We start from the raw sequence: 24197 nt of genomic DNA, 5'->3' as shown, positions 1-24197 counted from the left end.
CCTCCCTCCTATATATACCCTCCCTCCCCACAGTTTTATGTCCATTGGTTACACTTATATGCATGTATACAAGTCCTTCAGTTGATCTGTTATCTCCCCCAGATCTCCCTACCTTCCCCGCTGTAATTTGACAGTCTGCATGTTGCTTTACTGTCTCTACATGTATCTTTTGGTTCATCAGTTTATAATGTTCTTTATTATCCATAAATGAATGAGGTCATGTGGTATTTCTCTTTCATTGATTGGCTTATTTCAATCAGCATGATGTTCTCTAGTTCTATCCAGGTTGATGCAAATGAGGAGAATTCCTTCTTTTTTATGGCAGCAGAGTATTCCATTGTGCAGATGTACCACAGTTTTTTGATCCAATCATCTGCTGATGGGCACCTAGGCTGTTTCCAAATCCTAGCTATTGTAGATTGTGCTGCTATGAACATAGGGGTGCATATATCCTTTCTGATTGGTGTTTCTAGTTTCTTGGGATATATTCCTAGGAGTGGGATTACTGGGTCAAATGGGAGTTCCATTTTCAGTTTTTTGAGGAAACTCCACACTGTTCTCCACAGTGGTTGCACTAGTCTGCATTCCCACCAGCAGTGCACGAGGGTTCCTTTTTCTCCACAACCTCGCCAACACTTGTCGTTTGTTGATTTGTTGATGTTGGCCATTCTGACAGGTGTGAGATGGTACCACATTGTTGTTTTGATTTGCATCTCTCGAATAATTTGTGACTTTGAGCATGTTTTCATGTGCCTTTTGGCCTTCCTTCTTTCTTCTTTTGAAAATATTCTATTCAGGTCCATTGCCCATTTTTTTAATTGGATAATTCATCTTCCTTTTATTTAGTTGTATAAGCTGTTTGTAGATGTTGGAGATTAAACCTTTAGCAGTGGTAACATTTGCAAATATGTTCTCCCACACAGTGGGCTTTCTTGTTGTTTTGTTGATGGTTCCTTTTGCTGTAAAAAAGCTTTTTATTTTGATGTAGTCCCATTTGTTTATTTTCTCGTTAGCTTCCATTGTCCTAGGGGCAGTATCAGTGAAGAAGTTCTTTTGGCATATGTCTGAGATTTTGCTGCCCGTGGATGCTTCTAGTATTTTTATGGTTTCCTGTCTGATGTTTAAGTCCTGTATCCATTTTGAGTTTATTTTTGTGTATGGTGTAAGTTGGTGATCTAGTTTCATTCTTTTGCATGTATCTGTCCAATTTTCCCAACACCATTTATTGAAGAGACTGTCTTGACTCCATTGTATATTCATGCCTCCTTTGTCAAATATTAATTGAGTATAGTGATTTGGGTTGATATCTGGGTTCTCGATTCGATTCCATTGATCTATATGTCTGTTCTTGTGCCAATACCAGGCTGTTTTGAGAACAGTGGCTTTGTAATACAGTTTGAAGTCTGGTATTGAGATCCCTCCTACTTTACTCTTCTTTCTCAGGATTGCTGTGGCTATTCGGGGTCTTTTATTGTTCCAAATGAACTTTTGGAGAGTTCTTTCTAGGTCAGTGAAATATGCCGTTGGTATTTTAATGGGAAGTGCACTGAACCTATAGATTGCTTTAGGAAGTATGGACATTTTGATTATGTTGATTCTACCAATCCATGAACATAGTATGTTCTTCCATCTCTTTACATCTTCCTCTATCTCTTTTTTCAGTGTCGTGTAGTTTTCCGCATATAGGTCCTTTACCTCCTTAGTTAAATTTATTCCTAGGTATCTTAATTTGTTTGGTGCGATGGTAAATGGAATTGCTTTTTTAGTCTCGTTTCTGTAATTTCACTGTTGGTGTATAGAAATACCATGAAAATCTTGGCATTAATTTTGTATCCTGCTACATTGCCAAATTCATTTATTAAGTCAATTAGTTTTTTAATGGAGTCTTTTGGTTTTTTTTATGTACAATATCATGTTGTCTGCAAATAAGGATAACTTTACTTCTTCTTTTCCAATTTGGATGCCTTTTATTTCCTCCCTTGTTTAATTGCAATGGCGAGTACTTCCAGTACTACGTCAAACAGGAGTGGCGAGAGTGGGCATCCCTGTCTCGTTCCTGTTCTTAGAGGGAATGGTTTTAGTTTTTGCCCATTGAGTATGATGTTGGCTGTAGGTTTATCATATATAGCTTTTATTATGTTTAGGTATGAACCTTGTACTCCCACCTTGTTGAGAGTTTTTATCAGGAAAGGATGTTGGATTTTATCAAATGCTTTTTCTGCATCAATTGATATGACTATATGATTTTTATGTTTCAATTTCTTTATGTGATGTATCACGTTTATTGATTTGCGGATATTGTACCATCCTTGCATTCCTGGAATAAATCCTACTTGGTCATGGTGTATGATCTTTGCGATGCTCTGCTGGAGCCGATTTGCTAGGATTTTGTTGAGGATTTTGGCATCTATGTTCATGAGGGATATTGGCCTGTAATTCTCTTTCATTGAGTTGTCCTTATCTGGTTTTGGTATTAGGGTGATGCTGGCTTCATAGGAGTTTGGAAGTGTTCCTTCCTCTTGAATTTTTTGGAATAGTCTGAGGAGGATAGGTTTTAGTTCCTCCTTGAATGTTTGGTAAAACTCTCCTGTGAAGCCATCTGGACCTGGGCTTTTGTTTGCTGGAAGCTTTTTGATGACTGTTTCAATTTCTTCCCTAATCACTGGTCTAGCAATAGCACTGTCTTTAAATGAGTACTTCTTGGCAAGGTAGCCTGCTCGCAGTGCATTTGCAATGCAACTGTCAGTGATTTTCTCCCATGAATTCTTCACTCAAGTCACAACTTCTTGCAGTTTAGGTTCCACAAAGTTTCCACGCTGATTTCTCTCCATTCTATTTTCAATGTAGTCATTAATTTCCATGTGCAAATTGTCTTTGAATGGCTTGTTTATTGCAATATCAAGTATCTGGAGATAGGCCGTCATTCCTGCGGGAATCATTATCTGATCTATTTTTCTTTCGTGAAGAAATGTCTTCATGTCTTTAGCGTGGAGAGTGCTGGCTGCATCCCAAACTAGCAGACTTCTTTGGCTCCCTCACATAACAAGCGGCAGCATTAAATCGACCCACTTCCTTATAACTGCTTGTGTGGCCCAGGCTTTTTCAGTTTCAAGAATAAAAACACCCAAAGCACATTCAATCTTTTTCTTCTTGCCCTTAGAAATGATTAAAGTTGGGATTTTAGTGCCATCCAGACGAATTGCCAAAATACCGGAAATGCGTGCACTTTCATAAGCAGTGGAAGGAATGTACACTAAGGAGGCACCCCACTGTTCAATTGTTGTTTGAGATAATTGGCCCATAAACACTGCAGTTTCATCCATAGAAATCATGTTGGAAATATTGTATTTAGAGAAGTCAGCATCATCAATAAAGGACTTGAATGCAAGTGCTCGCTTAATAACTTGAATATCTTCCAACCTAAACAATGTTGTAGATCTTCTTAAAGATAGTTCACTTTGCTGAAGGAAATTATCCAGCCAGTGGTGTGATGCTTTGAAGTCTTCGGGGGCTATGTCAAACTGTGGTGCCATTGCAAGGGCAAATTCTTGAATCTGAGCCCTATTCACAACCAAAGCCTCTGCTCTCCTGTCAACAACCCATTCACAGATCAGGTCTTCCAGCTCAGAAAATAATGGTTGCCGACCTGATCCACACTTGTGCTTTTTAGCATTTCCCTTGTCCACTTGTTCAAAAAGGTTACCATACTCTGCTCGCCATTTTCGAACCAATCGGATACTCAACATCTTCTCTTTGCAGAAAGCAGTAAGATTTTGACCCCAAGAGTCTTCCACAATTTTTTTCTTGTACTCCATGGAGTAGCTTTTTATTTTTGCGCTCATTTCTAGGGGTAAAAAAAAGGAATTGGGTTATCAAGGAGGGGGACCACTTAGAATGACACAGGGGGGATCAGAAGGGGGAATCAAAATGGCACAGAAGAATCAGAGGGGGGATTACCATTTTAGTAACCCCTTTTGATCCTCCTGTGTCATTTTGATTGCCCCCTCTGATCCTCCTGTGTCATTTTAAGTGATCCCCCTCCCCCCCACCCCTGTGCCACTGAACACCTTCACCAGACATTCCCCCTACCCCTTTATCAGACATTTATCCCCTGGAACCTGCCTGGGGACTGTCACTGGGCTTCCTGGGGCCTGGATCTGGGCTGGAGCAGGGTCTGCCACTGACTGAGAACCTTCAGTCATCATGAGGGTGGCCGCGAGCATCAGGTAGTGTTACCAGAGACAGACCAGCACTCACCACCTTTGCTGAGTCCCATCCGCTCTAATCCTCCTGTTCTTCTACATGCATCTGCGAAAGTCTCCTCCTCTCTCCCGCCCAGTGCTCATCGCTCACTCTGACCTCTGCTCCACCTCCACACAGCAGTGACATCAGGACTCCGCGTAATGTCATTGGTTGCTAGACACCAGTAGGGGCGGCCCTAGCGACCAGTTTATGGTAAATTAATTTTCATTCTAAGACAGAGCCTAGGGGGGCCTTATTTTCGGGGGGATGCCTTATATTTCACTCAGAAGGAAATCTGTAAGTAGGTCTTATTTTCGGAGGATGTTTTATTTTCGGGGAAACAAGGTATATATCATCTATCTATCCATCTACTAAAGGCCCGGTGCACGAAATTCGTGCATGGGTGGTGGGGGGTGTCCCTCAGTTCAGCCTGCACCCTCTCCAAACTGGAACATTCCTCTCACAATCCAGGACTGCTGGCTCCCAACTGCTCGCCTGCCTGTCTGCCTGATTGCCCCATATCCACTCCCCTGCCAGCCTGATTGATGCCTAACTGCTCTCCTGCCAGCCTGTTTGCCCCTAACTGCCCTTCCCTGCAGGCCTGTTTGCCCCCAACTTCCCTCCTCTGCCAGTTTTGTTACCCCAAACTGCCCTCCCCTGCAGGCTTGATTGTCCCCAACTGCCTTCCCTTGAAGGCCTGGTCCCTCCAAACTGCCCTCCCCTGCTGGCCATCTTGTGGTGGCCATCTTGTGTCCACATGGGGACAGCCATCTTGTGTGTTGGAGTGATGGTCAATCTGCATTTACTTTTTTATTCAATAGGAGAGAGGCCTGGTGCACGAGTGGGGGCCAACTGGTTTGCCCTAAAGGATGTCTTGGATCAGGGTAGGGATTCCTTTGGGGCATGGGGCAGCCTGGGTGAGGGGCCTGTGGTGGTTTGCAGGCTGGCCACGTCCCCTGGTGACCCAAGTGGAGGCCCTGGTATCTGGAGTTTATTTATCTTCTACAATTGAAAGTTTATAGCCTGGAGTGGAGCCAAGCCTTCTGCTTGCTCCATGGAGGCAGCCATTTCTGTTGGGATTTATTTATCTTCTATAATTGAAACTTTGTAGCCTTAAGCAGAGGCCTGGGCAGGCCAGAGTGTGCAGAAAGCTTGGCTTCCTCCATCGCCTGGGGGAACCCTAGCCTCCTGCTTTTTCCAGCTCCAAGGCTGCCGCCATTTCTGTTTGAATTTATGTATCTTCTATCATTGAAACTTTATAGCCTTGAGTGGAAGCCTAGGTTGGCAAGGGCAGACGGAAAGCTTGGTTTCCTCCATTGCCGGGAAACCCACACCTCACTCCTGCTCTCTGTGGCTGTAGCCATCTTGGTTGGGTTTATTTGCATATTTGCTCCTGATTGGTTGGTGGGCATGACAAGTAGGTGTAGCAGAGTGATGGTTAATTTGCATATTATTCTTTTATTAGATAGGAGGACAATAGGCCTAGTGCATGAAAATTCAGGCACTGGAGGGGGATCCCTCAGCCTGGCTTGCCCCTTCTCACAGTCTAGGAGCCCTCAGGGGCAGGAGGTGACTTGGTGATCAGGAGAAGGCGATGCCCCCTCATACCTCTGCTGCTACCACTGCTGGCCGTGCAAGCCTCAACCTGGCCCTGGTTATCTGTACCTGGGATGGCCCTGAACAGCTGGGAAGCCACCATCTGAGGCTTGCCTGCACCTTAGAACAGCCCTGGGTGGCTGGGCAGCCACCATTTGAGGCTTGCCTCCACTTTGGGCTGACCCTGGGTAGCTGGGCAGCTGCAACCTGAGGTTTTCCTGTTCTCTGGGTCAGCCCTGGGTGGCTGGGGTGCTGAGGAGACTAGGGTACTCTGGAGGCAGGCGTGTGGAGCAGATAGACACACCTGGGGATGCGCCTAGCTGTGCTGCCCACCTACTGCCTCAGTGGGGCTGAGGGACTAGAAGCTACCATCTTGTGGCTGTGGGCACCACCATCTTTGAGAGTGTCGCAGTCAATTAGCATATCCCCTCCTTATTGTCTGTGAGTGCCGCCATACTTTTTAAATTTCTTTATTGATTACGTTATTATATATGTGTCCTTATCACCCCAACCCCCCTACTCATGTCCTTACCCCCTTGTTGTCTGTGTCCATTGGTTAGGTCTATATGCATACATATGAGTCTTTTGGTTGATCTCTCACCCTTACTCCCTCTCTCACCTACCTTCCTTCTGAGGTTTGACAGTCTGATTGATATTTCTCTGTCTCTGGATCTGTTTTTATTCATCTGTTTATGTTGTTTATTATTTTCCATAAATAAGTGATATCATATGATATTTATCTTTCTCTAACTAGCTTATTTCAATTAGCATAATGCTCTCCAGTTCCATCCATGCTGTTGCAAATGGTAAAAAATCCTTCTTTTTTTACTTCGAGGGTGGGGCAGTCAATTAGCATATTCCCTCCTTATTAGCTGTGGGAACCACAATCTTTATTAGATAGGATATAAAAGACAAGTTACTGGAACGACCAGAACAACCTGTCACTATGATGTGCTCGATGGCCGACCAACCACTGTGACTGGCCAACCAGCTCAATGGGGGCAGGGCCAACTAGCCTGGCCCCCTATTGGCTACTCCTACCCTAATCAGAGCAGGCCAGTCAGACCCCACCCATGCACAAATTCATGCACTGGGCCTCTAGTATAGGATATAAAACTGAAACTCATGGACACAAACAGCAGTGTAGTAGTTGCCAGAGGAAAGGTGGTGGGTGGTGGAGGGTGAAGAGGGTTTAATATATGGTGATGGGAAATTATTTGACTTTGGGTGGTGGGCACACAGTGCAATATATCGATCATTTATCATAGAAATCTACACCTGAAACTTATATGACTCTATTATCCCAATAAAAACAAAACAAAACAAAACAAAACAAAAAAACAATTACAGAGTCCCCTTAGACCAGTGGTTGGCAAACTGTATCTCGCGAACCACATGCAGCTATTTGGCCCCTTGAGTTTTTAGCAAAGGCCAGTTTACGAGTACCCAAATTAAGTTAATAACAAGGCACCTACATATATAGTTTAAGTTTAAAAAATTTGGCTCTCAAAAAAAATTTCAATCATTGTACTCTTGATATTGGCTCTGTTGACTGAGTTTGCCAACCACTTCCTTAGGCAAAAGGATGCAAATATAACAGATCTTACCCTCTGCATTTATCTTCCAAGGGTAGAGGTTTCTATTTTCAAGAGTTCACATGTACTGATGTGAAAATAGCCCAACATATCATGTTAAATGAAAAGAGAAAATTGTAATACAATATGAATGCATGATAACACTTTTAAAAAGTTATTGCAAATGTATAGAAATGAAGGAGAACTACCAGCCATGGCTATTTCTAAAAGGGACTACATCTGGTGAAGGGGTATGTTTCTATAGCTATATGTGTATACAAACTTCACATTTTTAATCCATGAATATCTATATTTGATTTTTAAAAGAATATATATGGGCTTTAAAAAAAAAAAGAAAAGAAAGAACTGATTATTTATAGTCTCTGGGTGGCATTTATTTAACTCTCTGTTTAGGAAGAAATTCTCTTAACTTTAAATTAAAGGAGTAAATACATACAAAGTGTCGAAGACAGTATTCAATAACTATGAGTACCTATACTGCTGTTATTCCCATGATATAAAAGCAATACCTCTTTCATTTGGTTCAGCAGCAGAGAACATGGCCATGAAACCATTCCCAGCAGTGTTGGCGTCGGAAATCATCTGCACCATCATCTTGTTGCCACTGGACACAAGGGCTCCAGGCCGAAACGTGCCACAGAAGCGCCCAATACGCTGGCCATTGCCGTGGCCATTGTACACATCCACAAAGTCATAGCGGCACAGGTTGTCACTCTCAAGGTCTAAGAATCGGAAATTGAGAACTACTACTTTTCCCTTGGGAACCTGCCAAGAGAAAGGCCAATTGGAAAACTGTCGTGAAAACAAAGTCTGAGTCTTTCACATTTGGCCAATTACTAGTGAACAGATAAACATAAAATCCAAAATGATGCTTTTTCTTCCCTCAAACCTGAACTAAGCCAGAAAAGGTACTCCAAAAAAATATAAATACTTATCGACTTTGACAAATTGCACAATTCTCTAGGACAGTGGTCAGCAAACTGTGGCTCACAAGCCACATGCAACTCTTTGGCCCCTTGAGTTTTTAGCAAAGGCCAGCTTAGGAGTACCCTAATTAATAACAATGTACCTACTTATATAGTTAAATTTTAAAAATTTTACTCTCAAAAGAAGTTTCAATCATTGTACTGTTGATATTTGGCTCTGTTGACTAATGAGTTTGCTGACCACTGCTTTAGGGTACACAATGTTATTCCTAGAGAATTATCTCAACAAAGCTTCAAAATATTAGACTGGTCTTATTAATTGATACCGTTACTCAAACATTTGCATATTCAAAAACACCAAGGCACCTTTGTCAAGGAAACATTTTGAAATGTCACTTCTCACAAATAATAAAATGGAACATCTCAATATATAGAACATTTCTAACAATTTAAAACCAAATGAATTATCTGACAATTGTGTAACTAATCTTGCCTAACAAACATATAAATTAACCATACGTCACCAGCCAATCAGGAGTGGTATACAAATAAACCCAACAAAGATGGTGGTTAATTTGCATACAAAGGCACCAAGTGCCGGGGAGGGCGAGATGCTTGTGTTGGTCGTCACCATGGCCTTCTGCCCCATCTCCAATCTCTCAGGGCCTCTGGGCAATGTAGGAAGGTGGAGCTGAAGCCAAAAGAGGTGGCTCCCTGAGCAGAAAGAGGCGGCTTCAGGGCCTGAGAGGAAAGGGGCTGGGCCGGAGTGGAAAAGCAGAGCAGGTCGCCAAGGAAAGGAAACCCCATTCTAACATGAATCTTCATGCATGAGGCTTCTAGTTTATAGATAATACTTTGGGTCCTGAAAAATCCATATCAATTATGTACACTAATTACATTAACTTAGTAATAGCTGATTGTTCTCTTTTCAAAGTCACCAAGTTTTGGCTTGTTTTCTAGTTGCAAACTTTATATACCAGGTAGCTTTGAAGCATGATGCACTGATGAAAAAGATGAGTTTTCACTTCCTCCTAAAACTTTCTTTACCATAATTTCCCCCTTATAATGATAATTCTTATGATGCTTCCCTCCTTTCCTGAATAGGCAGGAAAAAATGACTGCAAAATATTTTGGCATAATTCTTACAAAAGCTTCATTTATTTCCCAGTACATATAATCTTTCAATTTCTTCATTAAAGTAGTTTAGTAATAAAGTCTCAGTCAGATTTATTTCATCCTTTCAACTGGGTGAGGTTCCCACTGCATAATATGAAAATTTCATTCTGTAAAAACTTACAGATAACAAAAGTCAAGTGATTATAAAAACAACCAAACATAATGCACAAGCACGTGGTTAGTTCACATTCATTTTAGTTAACTAACACAGACTCAAGATGCTTTAGGGACATAACATGGCTTTCCCTGTTGATGAGTTCAGTGCCATGATTTTTATCTTTTTATGATAAGAGGAAGTGTATCAGTGCTGTTTGCCTTTTGTGTCAATCATATACTCATCTTAATGTAGAAACAGTAATGGAGTAGTCACAAGAAGGGAAATATTTTGGCCTTAACTTGGTTACATTCCAGTTATTAGAAGCTTATCCTTTATTCTTTCAATTTTATTTTGTATTGGTTTTAGGTGTATAGCATAGTGGTTAGACAATCATATACTTTACATACTAGTGTTCCCTTGATATTTCCGGTACCCCAACTGACCCAATACGTAGTTATCACAATATTTTTGACCATATATTCCCTATGCTGTACTTAACTTCCCTATGACTATTCTGTAATTACCAATCTGTACTTCTTAATCCCATCACCTCTTTTACCTGGTCTCTCAATTCCCCTTCCCTCTGTTCTCTTTCTGTGTCTATGAGTCTGTTTGTTTATTTTGTTCTTTAGATTCCACGGATCATATGGTATCTGTCTTTCATTGACTGACTTATTTCACTGAGCATAATACACTCTACGTTCATCCATGCAGTCACAAATGGTAAGATTTCATTCCTTTTTATGGCCAAGTAATATTCCATTGTACATATGTACCATAGCTTTTCATCCTTATCTATTGGTGGATACTTGGGCTGCTTCCAAATATTGCCTGTTGTAAATAACACTGCTATGAATATAAGGGTGGCATATATCCTCTAAAATTAGTTTTTCTCCAATAAATCCCCAGAAGTAAAATCTCCAGGTCATAAGGCAGATCCATTTTTAATTATTTGAGGAAACTGCTCGAGTTTATGTTAATGGTGTGAATATCAGAAGTTGCAAAGCCACAGTCTAAGAAACTGATAAGAGAAAATGCAATATAATTTGTAAACATTCTCACTGAGATATGTTATAAAACTACCTTGATTTTTATTTTGTTTTGTTACAATCTCTATTTTATCTCATGATTAGGAAATTATGAAAAATGTGATACCATCTGTAATCTTAAAATAAGCAAGCTCTCTACAACTCACTGAAAAATTTCCAGCCAAGGAAAACATTCTGAGCTGAATTAACTTAATCTGGATTCCCCTTACATGGATAATGACTATTGATATGAATGTATTGATAATTTTACAGAGGATAGTTCAAAGCTATGACTTTTCACCCAGAGGTAAGTGTTTATTAAAAGGTATGAGGCTGAGCTCTAGCCAGTGGTTAGAGCATTGGTCCAAACATCAAAGCATCTCGGGTTCGCCGAAACCGGTTTGGCTCAGTCTGCGGACTGAAAGGTCTCAGGTTCGATGCCAGTCAGAGGCATGTACATTGGTTGCGGGCACATCCCCGGTGGGGGGTGTGCAGGAGGCAGCTGGTCGATATTTCTCTCTCATCGACGTTTCTAGCTCTCTGTCTCTCTCCCTTTCTCTCTGTAAAAAAAAAAAAAATCAATAAAGTATATATTTTTTTAAAAAAGCATCTTGGGTTCGATTCCCAGTCAAAGGCATGTACCTGGGTTGCAAATTCGATCAACACCTGGTGGGGCACGTGTGGGAGGCAACCAATCAAGGTTTTTCTCCCTCCCTCCCTTCCATTACCTTTCAAAATCAATGGAAAAAATATCCTCAGTTGATGATAACAAATAAAGTAAATAAATTAAATTAAATTAAATTAAATTAAATAGGTATGAGGCCTAAGAATAGAGCTTTGGGGCACTCCAGTAGCATTAGGCCTTCAAAATGAAGTCAAACCACAACAGAAACTGAGTTAGTAAGTGGAAGGCAACCAGAAGGGTGGTGCCTACAAGCGAAGTGAAAATAATGTCCAGGAGGAAAGACTGGCCAGTTGAGTCAAGAGGAAGGTAAGGATTGAGAATGATAGCTGGGGTTAGCAACCAGAGGTCAACAGTTATTCAGGCAAAGTTGTTTTTGTGAAGCAGTAAGTGAAAGGGTTAAAGAGAATAAAATGGGGCAGAGGATAACTTATTGTACTTAGCAGATATCTTGCAGAAAGCTTGCAACCTTGAGCACAGCATAGCTCAGATAACTAGAAGTCACCTGGCATGGGAGGAACTAAGGGTGGACCAGACCCTTACATCAGCAGAGCAGCTTGCAGCCAGCAAAAATGAATGAAAACCTGTCTCTCCCTATTCTCTTCGCTGATGCCTTTCTCGGTCTCAGCCCACCTGTACCCAGGTGCCTGGAATAAAATCTTTTTTGATTCATTATGGCCTCATAGATGTATGACCCCAGCCCACTCCAAACCTTTCATTTGATGCTGAAACTCGAGAAGGTCTAGTGAGGGGTCCAGTAAGAGCCATCACAGGGTTACAGCAACTGGCACTTTGCACTCAGAGAGTCTGTGATCATCCGGCTCCTGAGCTTCCCTGTATCCAGGGAAGCCCTCCAGCCAGGCTCCTACACAGCTGAATTGCTGCTGAACACTTACTTGGAGCCCCCTAGCCTTCCTCCAAACTGGTCTGGGTTGTGCCTGTGACTGGATAGTGGATCTCTCCTTGCCTTGCCTCCTCCTGCATTAACACCAGGCATATATTCATATGTTGGTGGCTTTAGTCTGTTCTCCGTCTGGACTGTCCTGTCATTTGGGGTTTGGAGCCAGGCTCCGGGATGATACTTTCAGCTGGCCCCACGGAAATCCAGTGCTAGTGGGGACAAGTCCTCAGGGGGAACCAGGTTCCCTCACCCACTCTCCTGATAGGGACACCAGTCAGAGAGGGAGGGCTCCATTTGTTTCTTGTGAATGTTGGAAGACGGCGATGCCTTTTTCAGCCTTAACTTCATGGAAAGCAACCTTAAGCCACTGCCAGTCACCATGGGGAATTCACAGTCGACCATTCCCCATACAACACCCCTGGGCTGTCTACTTAAAAGCCTTCAGACCCTAGAATTCCTGCAGGACTTCTGCCTCAGTAAAATGGCACTTTCAATTTCCAAATGGTAACTAACCTTGACAATTACTGCCGCAGGCAGGGGAAGTGGTCTGAGATCCTGTATATCCAGGGTTTCTTACACTCAAGGACAAATCCTTCTCTCTGTAACAGCTGCTCTCCCTCACAGATTTTTTCCCCCCTCATTCATTCTAAGTACCCAGAGAATCTCAAATCTCCCTCCTCCTTCACCACTTTTGATCTCGTTGATCATCCCCTGGTTCCTCAGTCTACGGCTTCTCCATTTCAGCAGCCTGAAAGCCCACCACTTTACCGAGCAGATCCCACTGTCACCACCCTGTCTCACATCTGCTCCAGAGCAGTTTTTGGCTCTCCTCCTCTCACTACACTGGCACTAGCCTTAAAGTGCCGCCCTTCAGGATATTGCTGGCACCAAATCTGGCTTCATGCCCAGGGATACAGATATTCTCCGCCGGCAGGCCACTTGCCACGCGTGCCCCTCCCTGCCCCCGCAAGTCAGAGCAGATTCTGTCCCTAATGGGAGACCCACAATGGAACTATCAGGAAGGGCAGGCAGGTCACAGGTCTCAAGACCACATTGTTCTCTGCCTAGAAGGACTGAGAACTACAGCCCACAAAGCAGTTAATTATAATATATAGTTAATTATAATATATAGTTAATTATAATATATAGTTAATTATTATATATAGTTAATTATATATATGTGTGTGTGTGTGTGTGTGTGTATATATATATATATATATATATATATATATATATATATATAGCAAAGGTCACCCAGGAAAAAAATGAAAATCCGGCAGTTTTCCTCTCTCGCCTTATACAGGCCATGAGAAAATATACCAATTATTCATACAAACCTAGAGGGGACAACCCCTCCCCCCATGAGACCTTTTAAATATGACCTTTAAGACTTTAATAATAGAGACAAGAAGACCCAAATCCAAAAAACAAGAGAGGAGATCAGGCCAAGGCTGAAGCCCAGATGAAGGCCTTTCAGTACTTAGCCACCACTCTCATGAACCCCAAAGTGCCTGTTCTCCAACCAAGAGTAAGTCAGGGGCTAAGCCTCCTCCAGGTCCATACCTCAAGTGCAACAAGAGGGAACACTGGACCAAGTCCTGCCCAAACCCATGACTCCCACCCGGGTCCTGCCCAAGGTGCAGGAGGAAAGGCCACTGGAAATAAGACTGTAGTATGGCCCTTCCAGGTCGGACCTTAGCAAGGCTGCCCTCTGGATCTGGTTAGGAACTCCCAGACCTTCTGGGACTGACCACCAAAGACTGAAGCTGCCCAGACCACAAGAAGGCATTACATCACCAGGACAGAGCCTCGGGTAACAATTATGTTGGTAGGTAAACCAATCTCTTTTTAATTAGCACTGGGGCCAATGTCCTCTCCGAATTTGCTGGGACCCTTGTCCCCTCCTCAGTCTCTATTATGGGGGTTGACAAGTTATTCTCACAGCCATTAGCCACCTCACCTCTACACTGCCTCTTACTAAATAACTCCTTATCCATTCTTCTTGCCCAACCAAAATGGTACAGACATCCCCTCATAAAGCCCAGCTGTCCCAAACAATATTCACAATACTTCAGTTTCACTCTCACCCCCACAAAGCCATGCCATTCCTTAGACCAGTGTTTCCCAAAGTGTGGTACCTGTACCCCCAGGAGTACGGGAAGAGTTTGGTGGGGGTACACGTTGCACCGGAGTTTGGTGGGGATATGCACTGCACCGTACTTAGCTGCGCCTAATTCTACATTCTCATGAGTACGGGGGGTACTCAGCGTTACGAAAATTATAGAAGGGGTACACATATGTCAAAAGTTTGGGAAACAATACAGACTATAAATGCCTTATCTCCTCCATCAATGTCCCCTCCTCTAAACAAGAAATACTCTCCTTTCTTGGGCTTGTAGGTACTCTCACCTCTGAGTTCCAAATTTGTTTTCTTACAAAGCTCCTCTATAACATAACATGGCAAAGGGACTCCTCACTGAACCTTTAGATCCTAAGGCCTGTGTTCTCACCACTTTAATGCTGTGAAAACTTCTCTGACCTCAGCGCCTTCTCTCACACACACCTCTTCCCAAAGACAACTTTCATTACTGCAAAACTACAAACATTTATGTAACAGTTGGTTATTATTAGAAGCTGAACTCATTATCACCCAAACCTTAGCATATTATCTCTAAGGAAAAATGTGACAGTTTTAAATCCAAGAGGCTAGAGGCCTGGGAACAGACTGCTAGGCCTGCTCCCTCCTCCCCACCTTTTCTCCAGTCTCATATGCCTATACATAATTTTCCAAAGTCTTTGGCAAGTTAAAGCTTTAAAACATTACTATATTAAATAATAAACATCTAAATATTTCAACAAGTTTTAAGTTCATCTACTTTTAGCTTTTATTACAGAAAAATCTATAAAGTAAATTTAAAACTGATAATATAACATCTTATGCTTTGTTAAAGATATATTTCTTAAAAGTGAGAATGTTCAACAAATGGTTTTAATAATAAAGGACATAAAGCATGGACATGCATTTCTAAAGGTAAAAGAAAGTGAATTAAAGTTGTAAAAATGTTTATAAAAGTCATAAGAAGGTTCGTGAAAGTTATAGAAAATTTATGGGAAGAACACAGGCCAGTAAGCCAGAATAAGCAGAATAGGGAAACTGAGATAGTAAAACAGCAGTCCACAGCCATCTAGTAAATCCTGTCTTTCTAAACCAAGGACAAATTAAACTAAGAGAATAAACCTCATTTTGATATTTTAGACTATGACCCTCCAAATCAATGTCTCTTTCCTTCCACTAGACCATTTGTCATAACTCTTATTATTTTAGCTTTTACCCCACTAATACTAAAATGCATAAAACAGTTTGTCTCCACCAGGTTACAAGCCCCGCTTGTACTCAGATAATACCACCACTAGATATCATCACAACCTCCTTTTGTGCCCAGGCTTCATCATCCCTGACCCCCAGAGCAAGGACAACAGGCCAGATACAGATGTAAAAACTCACCAGGGCAGTAAGCTCCAAATGTCTAGCAAGGGACAAAATTGTAAAAAACAACAAAAACCTCGCATCCAGAATAACTTATCCCCCCACTAGACTTCCTGGAAAAATAGCCCCTCTCGCATATCAGCCACATGACTAATAAATTATGACTTTCACTCTCCTGCAGATTGTCAGTGACAATATTCCCCCACCTGGCTCAGACTATCACATCCAAACAGTGCAAAATATTTTTTAACTCATTACAGACCTCTGGCTTCAGGGCAATTTACAGGATTTCTCTCTAGATCACATCTGTTTGTTTACCTTCACAGTGTTTCTAAATCTTGCAGATATCTTATATCCCTACAAAGGTCCTCCTATTAGATGATCTCTTAGTCAAAGATGGAAGAGTTTATTTAATTGCTAACACCCCCTGTTGTTTTTATCTAAACTCTACAGGTTAAATAAAGGGGGGGGAAACACAACGCATTCTACAGAATGCTTAATGGCTCAAGGAGGACAGTCAGGACGGCATAAAGCAGTCCATATGTCCCAGCCTACAAGCAGTTCCGCCCAAATTAATCTGGCTTTTATCCCCTTATAGGCCCCCTAACACTATTTCACCTTCTCCTCCTCTTCAGGCCCCGAATTTTCAGAATAGTTATCAAATTTATACAAACAAAATTACAAGTCCTAGTTAAGACAGTAAGACAATTTGTCCTTACCCCAGTAAATGGACCCTACAGGCCTATATCCCAAGAAATAACCTGAATTTACTCATTAGGCATGAAGCAGAGGAATGGCAACCCCATTCCCTTTCTTTTCCTTTACATATATCTTTTAAGATAAGAATGAAAGGATTAAAAAGAATAAAATGGGGCAGAGCAGATATCTTGCAGAAAGCTTGCAACCTTGAGCACAGCATAGCTCAGATAACCAGAAGACACCTGGCATGGAAGGAACCAAGGATGGACCAGACCCTTACATCAGCAGAGCAGCTTACAGCAGCAAGGATTAATAAAAACCTATCTCTCTCTGTTCTCTTTGCTGATGCCTTTCTGTCTCAGCCCACCTGCAGCCAGGTGCCCAGAATGAAATCATTTTTGATACATTATGACCTCATCTCATAGGTACATGACCCCAGCCCACTCCGAATCTTTCAATAGGATCAAAGGTTGTAGAAGGATTGAAGAGAAAATAGAGAGGGATTGGTGATAATAAATATAGACAAACCTTTCGAGAGGTTTTGCTAAAAGGATAAACAGAGTAATATGGGGGCTACTGGAAGAGGGTGTGAGGTGAAGCCAGGATTTTACAAGGGACTATATTAAGGCATATTTGCATCCAATGGGAATTCTGTAGAGAAGGCAAAAACTGATGAATAGGAGGGAGGGAAATTTGCTGAAGAAATATCATTGAGCAAGCATGGGGAGATGTGATCTAAGGCACAATTCACCCAATGAGCACAGGGAAAGTGGGCACATGCAGGTTATTAGGTGAGGCTGTGAGGGCATATGAAACTTTTCTTCTGATTGCTGTTCTTTTGGTAGTGAAATGGAAAACAAGGCCCCAGCAGCAAGAGTGGATGTGAAGGCAGCTTTGGGAGTTTGAAAACAGAGGAGAAAGTGTGTAATTGGACTATGGCAGTGGTCGGCAAACTCATTAGTCAACAGAGCCAAATATCAACAGTACAAAGATTGAAATTTCTTTTGAGAGCCAATTTTTAAAAATATACATTTTATTGATTTTTTACAGAGAGGAAGAGAGAGGAATAGAAAGTTAGAAACATTGATGAGAGAGAACGATCGATCAGCTGCCTCTTGCACATCCCCTACCGGGGATGTGCCCGCAACCAAGGTACATGCCCTTGACCGGAATCGAACCCAGGACCTTTCAGTCCACAGGCCAACGTTCTATCCACTGAGCCAAACCGGTCTTGGTGAGAGCCAAATTTTTTAAACTTAAACTTCTTCTAATGCCACTTCTAAATATACTCGTCCAGGCTGTGGTATTTTGTGGAAGAGCCAACTCAAGGGGCCAAAGAGCCGCATGTGGCTTGCAAGCCACAGTTTGCTGACCACAAGACTAGGGAAATATAGCAAGCTTTCATGCCAGTGAGCTCCCTGGGTGGGAGTGCAAAGCAGGCAGAGAGATGGATTTAAGCAGTAGTAAGTTAGGGCCCAGGAGGTATTTGGAAGGGGTGGTGTTTGGAAGGACTATGAAAGAAGAGAAGGCTCTCCTAGCTTAAGATGTAGACAGGAGGGTGACCACAAAATGGACCATGGAATTCAAGCTGGGTAAAGACAGAAATCAGGACAGTAACAACCTAGATTGTGGTGGAGTAAGGATAATGACAATGAAAGTGGGTGCCTAAGAAATGATGGAGGAAAAGCTCATTGGAGGAGAGGAGGTTAAAGACTCAAAGGGATCACCCACGTAGACATTGAAATTACTATGAATTAGACAAGGAAAAATGTTGAAGACAGTGACTGAGCCAGGAGCTAAAATATACAAGAAGTGAGGAAGACTTTCCAGAGATGTTTAGATGACTGCAACAAGGAGGGGAGTAGTGTGGCATAGTCTTGTTTCATTGCTAATTTCTCAATTATTTGACACTAAAAAAATTCTGTTGATTCATTCCTTTAGACTGGCTGCTGACATGGATACAGGCCTTGGATACTCATCCCCACTGGAGTAAATCATGCCTTCCCAAAAGTTCTTTATTTGGTCCCACTACAATGAAACATTGAAGCTTCTCAGTATGAGCACAATATGTTCACAACAGAAATTGGATCACATCATTGCAATTTTGACACATGATGATCCCAATAAGCCAGGCAAAAACTCTTCAGAAGGGAGCATGCAGAGGTGATCTGTACCAGTTGTGAAACTACTATAACCAGACACAAATGCCATTTTGCACTGAAGGCCAGTGAGAGGCACACTGCAGCAAGCATGCTCACTGTCACAGGGTGGCTGCCATTCACACTGTGTGAGGAACCAAGACTACCCAGTGGCTATGAATTTTGCTGAGTGTCTGTACTGTCATCTTAAAGGAATTTGGAAAGCATATTATCTGAAGCTGACCCTTCCACTTGAAGAATCTAAAGTCTATATCGTTGGTTTTTCTTTGTTAGGAATATTATAAAAATACAGAAATATACAAAGACATATAGAGCAATATAACAAGCAGCTAGACACCAACTTCCAGAATTGATTGTTAACATTTTGTCAACATATTGTTAAAGTCTTTCATAAAACAAATTAAAACTTTCAGATAAAGTAGGTTCTTTTTGTCCTTGTTCCAGGCACCTTTCTCCCTTGTTTCTCAGAAACCACTGAAAGAAATTATAGAGTCAGGATAGGCAGTTTTAGGGAGAAAAGGAGTCCATGGAAGAGGAATGAATGTATGAAGGGAAGGAGATAACTCTAAGACACCAGAACGCTTTGCTTTTGGGGAGGATAAAGAAATGTTACAAGAGGAAAGCATATACTCACAGAGGATAGAGAAATGTAGCAAGAATTCAGGAAGAGGGAAACAAACTTTCAGAGGATAGAGAAATGTCACAAGATAAGGGGAGAGGATAAGGGGAGCACCAGGTAGGCTTTGAGCTTTGAAACTGATACTCAGCAAAAGAATGACAAATTAGGAAAGCACAGGGGTAATAAATTAAGAAAGGTTCCAATTAGAAAGGGTCATGAAGAGACAAATAGCTATAGCCTTTATAAACCTGAAGACAAAGAGACTCAAAAGATTATAGGATTGATTTTTTTTCAAGAGAGAAAGATTTTTCCCATTTGGGGATCCCTTGGGGAGGCAAAGTTTGTATATCTATCTACTAGAGGCCTGGTGCACAAAATTTGTGCACTTGGGAAGGAGGGTCCCTCAGCCCCGCCTGCTCCCTCTCGCAGTCTGGGAGCCCTCAGATTTAAGCCATCAGTGGGACATCCTTAGCACTGCCAGCGAGGCTGGAGAGGCTCCTGCCACCACTGCTGGGCTTGCCAGCCGTGATCCTGGTTCAGGGCTTCCCCTATGGGAGTGCACTGACCACCAGGGGGAAGCTCCTGTACTGAGTGTCTGCCCCCTGGTGGTCAGTTTACATCATAGCAATTGATTGTTTTGCTGGTTGGCTGATTTGCACATTACCCTTTGCACATGTGTCAAACACAAGGCCCGCGGGCCAAATCAAGCCCGCCAGGCCTTGCAATGTGGCCCGCACCGCGCTGTCATCACTGCACTCCACTGTCAGTTTATGACATTGTCAGTTTATGACTGTTCAGTAAACCATTCGGCCCGCGATTTAGGCTGGATTTTAGATTTTAGCCCCTTCTCTGATTGAGTTTGACACCCAGTATATCATAAAATGAGCAGTGGCTCTGGCAGCAGGCGGGGTGGAGCATGAACTTTTCGAGACAGCTATGAGCAGCAGAGAGATACAAGTGCTGGAGGGCAGGGTGTGAGCTACCAGCGGCAATGGGTGGGGTGGCCAGCTGAGGTAAGTGGAAGCAAGCTACTCATGCAGGATTTCGTGCACACTAGGACTTGTGTCTTACCTAATAATAGACAAACATGTAAAATTGACCGTACCTCCGTGATGCCCACAGCCAATCAGGAGTGAGTATGCAAATCAACCCACAAAGATGGAAGACTCCATCCATGAACAGATCAGTAATACTCCAGACCCAACTACAGAGACAGGAAGAAGGCGGCAGTGAGGGAGAGACTATAAGTGAGTGAGGGAGCAAAAGAGGAGTGTATGGTTGTGTGGGGTGAGGGTATGTGACTGAGGCACCATTTGATTCCACAGTACCTTCAGAGGCAGGCTAACCAGGCTCACCTAACTATGAAGCCTCTGCTATGTTTGCAAAGAGTCATGGAGCAGCCAGCTCTTCCTCAGAGATCTCGCTATTTTGAAGGAGAGAGGTTCTGTGACTGGGAGTCCAGCCTCAACTCCACCCAGGGTGCCCTCAGATAACACCAGGACTCTACAGCCACCCCCACCAGGGGCCTGCTACCTAGGCTGCAGTTCCACAATCACCAAAACTCCAGCCACCCCAGGCACAGACTCCTTTGTTACAAAGCACACTCACCTCTGACCAGTCCAACATTTTATCCCAGGGCACTGCAACCATGTGAGCAGCAGACAAGTGAGCAAACCGCTCCTTTCCAAGGTGCTGCAGCCCCATGAGTGGCCTGTCCCCCAATCTGAGGAGCAGCAGCCATGCACCCAGCCCATTCCAGTCCAAGAAGCAGTAGCTGCACAAGCAGCCCACCCAGTGACTGAGGAGAGGCAGCCCAGCACAGCCCAGCACAGCCCATCCCTGCCCTAGTAGCAGCAGCCACACACAGCTTGCACCCATCCAAAAAGCAGCAGCCGTGCAAGCATTCCACAACCACCTGAGGAGCAGCCCACCCCCACCCAAGGAGCAGCAGCTGCGCAAGCAGCCTGCCCCTGTCTGATGTGCATCAGCTACACACAACCCACACCCATCTAAAGAGAGCAGTCACGTGAGCAGCAAACCCCTGTTCAAGGAGCAGCAGCTGCATGAATAGCCTACCCATCTTTGAGAAGCAGCAGCTGTGCAAGTGTGCTCCCCCCCCCCCCCGAAGAACAGCAGCCTCGCAAGCAGCCTGTTCCTGTCCAAGGTATGGCAGGCCCACGAACAGCCCACCCCTGTCCAAGGAGCAGCAGATGCGTGAGAAGCCCACCCCCAAGGAGCATCAGCACTGTGAGTAACTGGCCCCCATTAGTGGAGCAGCAGACACATGAACAGCCCACTCCAGTCCAAGGAGCAGCAGCCATGCAAGAAGCCCACCCCTGTCTGAGGAGCAGAGGCTGCACACAGCCAGCCCCCATCCAAGGACCAGCAACCATGAGAGCAGCCCACCCCCATCCGAGGAGCAGCAGTCCATGTACAGCGTGCCCCCATCCAAGGAGCAGCAGCTGCATGAGCAGCCTCCTCACGACAGCCAGAGGAGCCACCACTGCTACGAACAGTGCTCACCAGAGGAGCTGCTGGCACAGAGAAGCAGTAGCTGCTGCGACCACCCAAGGAGCAGCAGCCACCCAAGGGGCCACTGCCACACAAGGAGTAGCTCCTGCATGACTCGAAACCTATATCGTTTGGTGAGAGAAAAAAATGGGTAGACAAAGAAACAACCAGACAAGAGCCAGGACAGAAAAGATGTTGGCTGGCAGGACAGAGCTGAGAGAGAGGAAGTGAGTGAAAGTAGGAAAGGAGTGTGTGTGGACGGGCCTGGGGTGTGTGTGAGTGAGTGAGGAAAAGTTAAATCACACAGGAGCAGCAGAAGCTGGCAGAAAGCATCTTGACAAGGAGAGACTAGCACCGCTTCAGGCTCTCCCTGGATGGCGGAATCCCAGCACAGAGCCCAGGTCATCTTGAAGGAGAGAAGGGCCTTTTTTAGAAACCCATCAACACTACCAAGACAGGCCTTGGAACTGCCCACGACCCAGCACCAATTACAGCCAATATCCTGCTACCTCAGCTGATTCGTGGACCTCCACATCCAAAGATACGCTGATAGTAGCACCTGTAAGTGCAGCTCCTCCTCCTTAACCCCAAACTGGGTTCGCAAGTCTGACCCATCCCACCCGTTCGACAACACCCCCCCCCTGCCTCCTCTCCCACCTGATAGCAAAATCCTAGATTGTAGGCATTCGCAGGTTAGCGCCTGAGCCAGACCCCAGTTCGCACGCTTCTGTGAGCCCGCGCCTGCCCCTCGCCTCCGCTTATGCAGGGATTTGTGCGTTCGCTGCCCCTCGCACTCGCTCTAGCCTGGCAGCAAGAACCGGGTTCTGGCATGTCCATGGTTTCATGCCTGCCTGCCCTTATTACCTCCCCCCACTGCCTCCGCTGGCGCCCAGATTCGAGCATTTGCGGGTTCGATCAGCCCATTCGTGCACCCTTGTGACCAGTCACGCCTGACAGCAAAACCCTGGATTCACCCATTCGCAACCCAACTCCATAGACAAGCAAGAACACCCCACCCCAGATTGCGCAGCTACCCTGGGAAACTCTTCACTTCAACCCCATAGACAATAGGACATCCCAATCCAGGGTTGCACGTTTCTCCTGGGGCAGTGCGCTGGAGACAGACATAAAAAGAGCACCCAAGAGTGGATTCTGTACAGACGAGAGCTCGAGGCCCTGCAGTGGAAATTCTGAAAGCCCTCTTCTTGGAGGCTAGCCCAACTGCTCAACCAAGTGCTGGGACCCCTAGGTATACATGGAAGCTCAGAGCCCTGAGAGTGCATATCCGCGGATACGCCACTGCAGAGGTGAGGTACTGGCAGATGTCTGTAAGCCACTAGTGGGAGCCACAGTGAGCTTGCCTTGGATGCGATCTTGAACAAGCAGGAGGCGCACACCCAACCAGCAGAAGCTTTGAATTCACTTTGCCTAGATCACATGTGTCAAACACAAGGCCCGCGGGCCAAATCCAGCCCGCCAGGCCTTGCAATGTGGCCCGCACCGCGCTGTCATCACTGCACTCCGCTGTCAGTTTATGACATTGTCAGTTTATGACTGTTCAGTAAACCATTCGGCCCGCGATTTGGGCTGGATTTTAGATTTTGGCCCCTTCTCTGATTGAGTTCGACACCCCTAGCCTAGATACTGACACACAGACACCTCAACTGCGTAACTACACTGCTAGGGCCCTTCAGAGTCATTTAGTGCACCTCGCTAGCAATCTACCATGTATTCCAGTGAACCACCACTGGGAGTAAGCACCTATTCACCACAGATGCAATGGCAAAAGCTAGGTCCACCCACCCCGTGCATATCTCTGGGCACGTCAACCACGTCTTTCCAAATAGAAGGTCTCCTGAACCACAAAACCCCAACAGACAGTTCCTGGGGACTACTGCGAGTCCCTGCAGGGGATGTGTGATTACAATTAAGGGTGCAAGACAGCAAAAATTAAGAAACTCCCCTCTACATCAGCTGACTTGTAGACACCACAGTTGTACCTCCCAAGTGTACAGACCTACATCAAGAGAACCCAAATAGCTTGAGAAGGGATCTACACTAGATTAACAAGCCCAGAGAAACTGAGAAATTACACCGATAGCACCATCCCCAAAGGAACCTGGGAAGCAAGGCAATTGGATCTACAATTAAAACACTACAGGGAATCTTGAAAGGAAGATAGGATCGTGTCAGAGGCCTGAATATCCACAGCCGCAGCGACCACCAAGCAGCTGTGACCCCCAGAACGTGGATCCCAGGCTGCACAAACACTTGGCCCCACAGGAGTGCCGCACTACTCAGAGAAAAGGTCAGATTTCACGGGTAGAGGGTGGAGAGTGCTTGCGGCGAAGACAAAAGCCTGCGCGCACAGAGCACTCGGAAGCTGGAGGACAAGGGCGGTGATTACAAGTAGAAGCCCCAGCTGTTGGGCGGGTGTCACCCGTGAAAGTGGACGGGGCTCCTAACAGGGGAAATATCT

At 44.3% G+C, this 24197-nt stretch overlaps 1 protein-coding gene across 2 annotated transcripts in view; it reads right to left on the bottom strand.

The window, feature by feature from the left end:
* Positions 1–24197, bottom strand: part of PCOLCE2 (procollagen C-endopeptidase enhancer 2) — a 163609-nt gene that overhangs the window by 77072 nt on the left and 62340 nt on the right. For both annotated transcript variants that reach the window (XM_084875949.1, XM_084875950.1), the window contains exon 3: positions 7943–8198. In XM_084875949.1, coding sequence (XP_084732075.1) covers positions 7943–8198 — 256 coding nt within the window. The remainder of the gene's footprint in view (positions 1–7942; positions 8199–24197) is intronic.

This window comes from Pipistrellus hanaki (genome assembly GCF_964339955.1).
Source record: "Pipistrellus hanaki genome assembly, chromosome: 2".
In the NCBI taxonomy this organism is placed as follows: Eukaryota; Metazoa; Chordata; class Mammalia; order Chiroptera; family Vespertilionidae; genus Pipistrellus; species Pipistrellus hanaki.
This window is presented reverse-complemented; position numbering and strand designations above follow the sequence as displayed.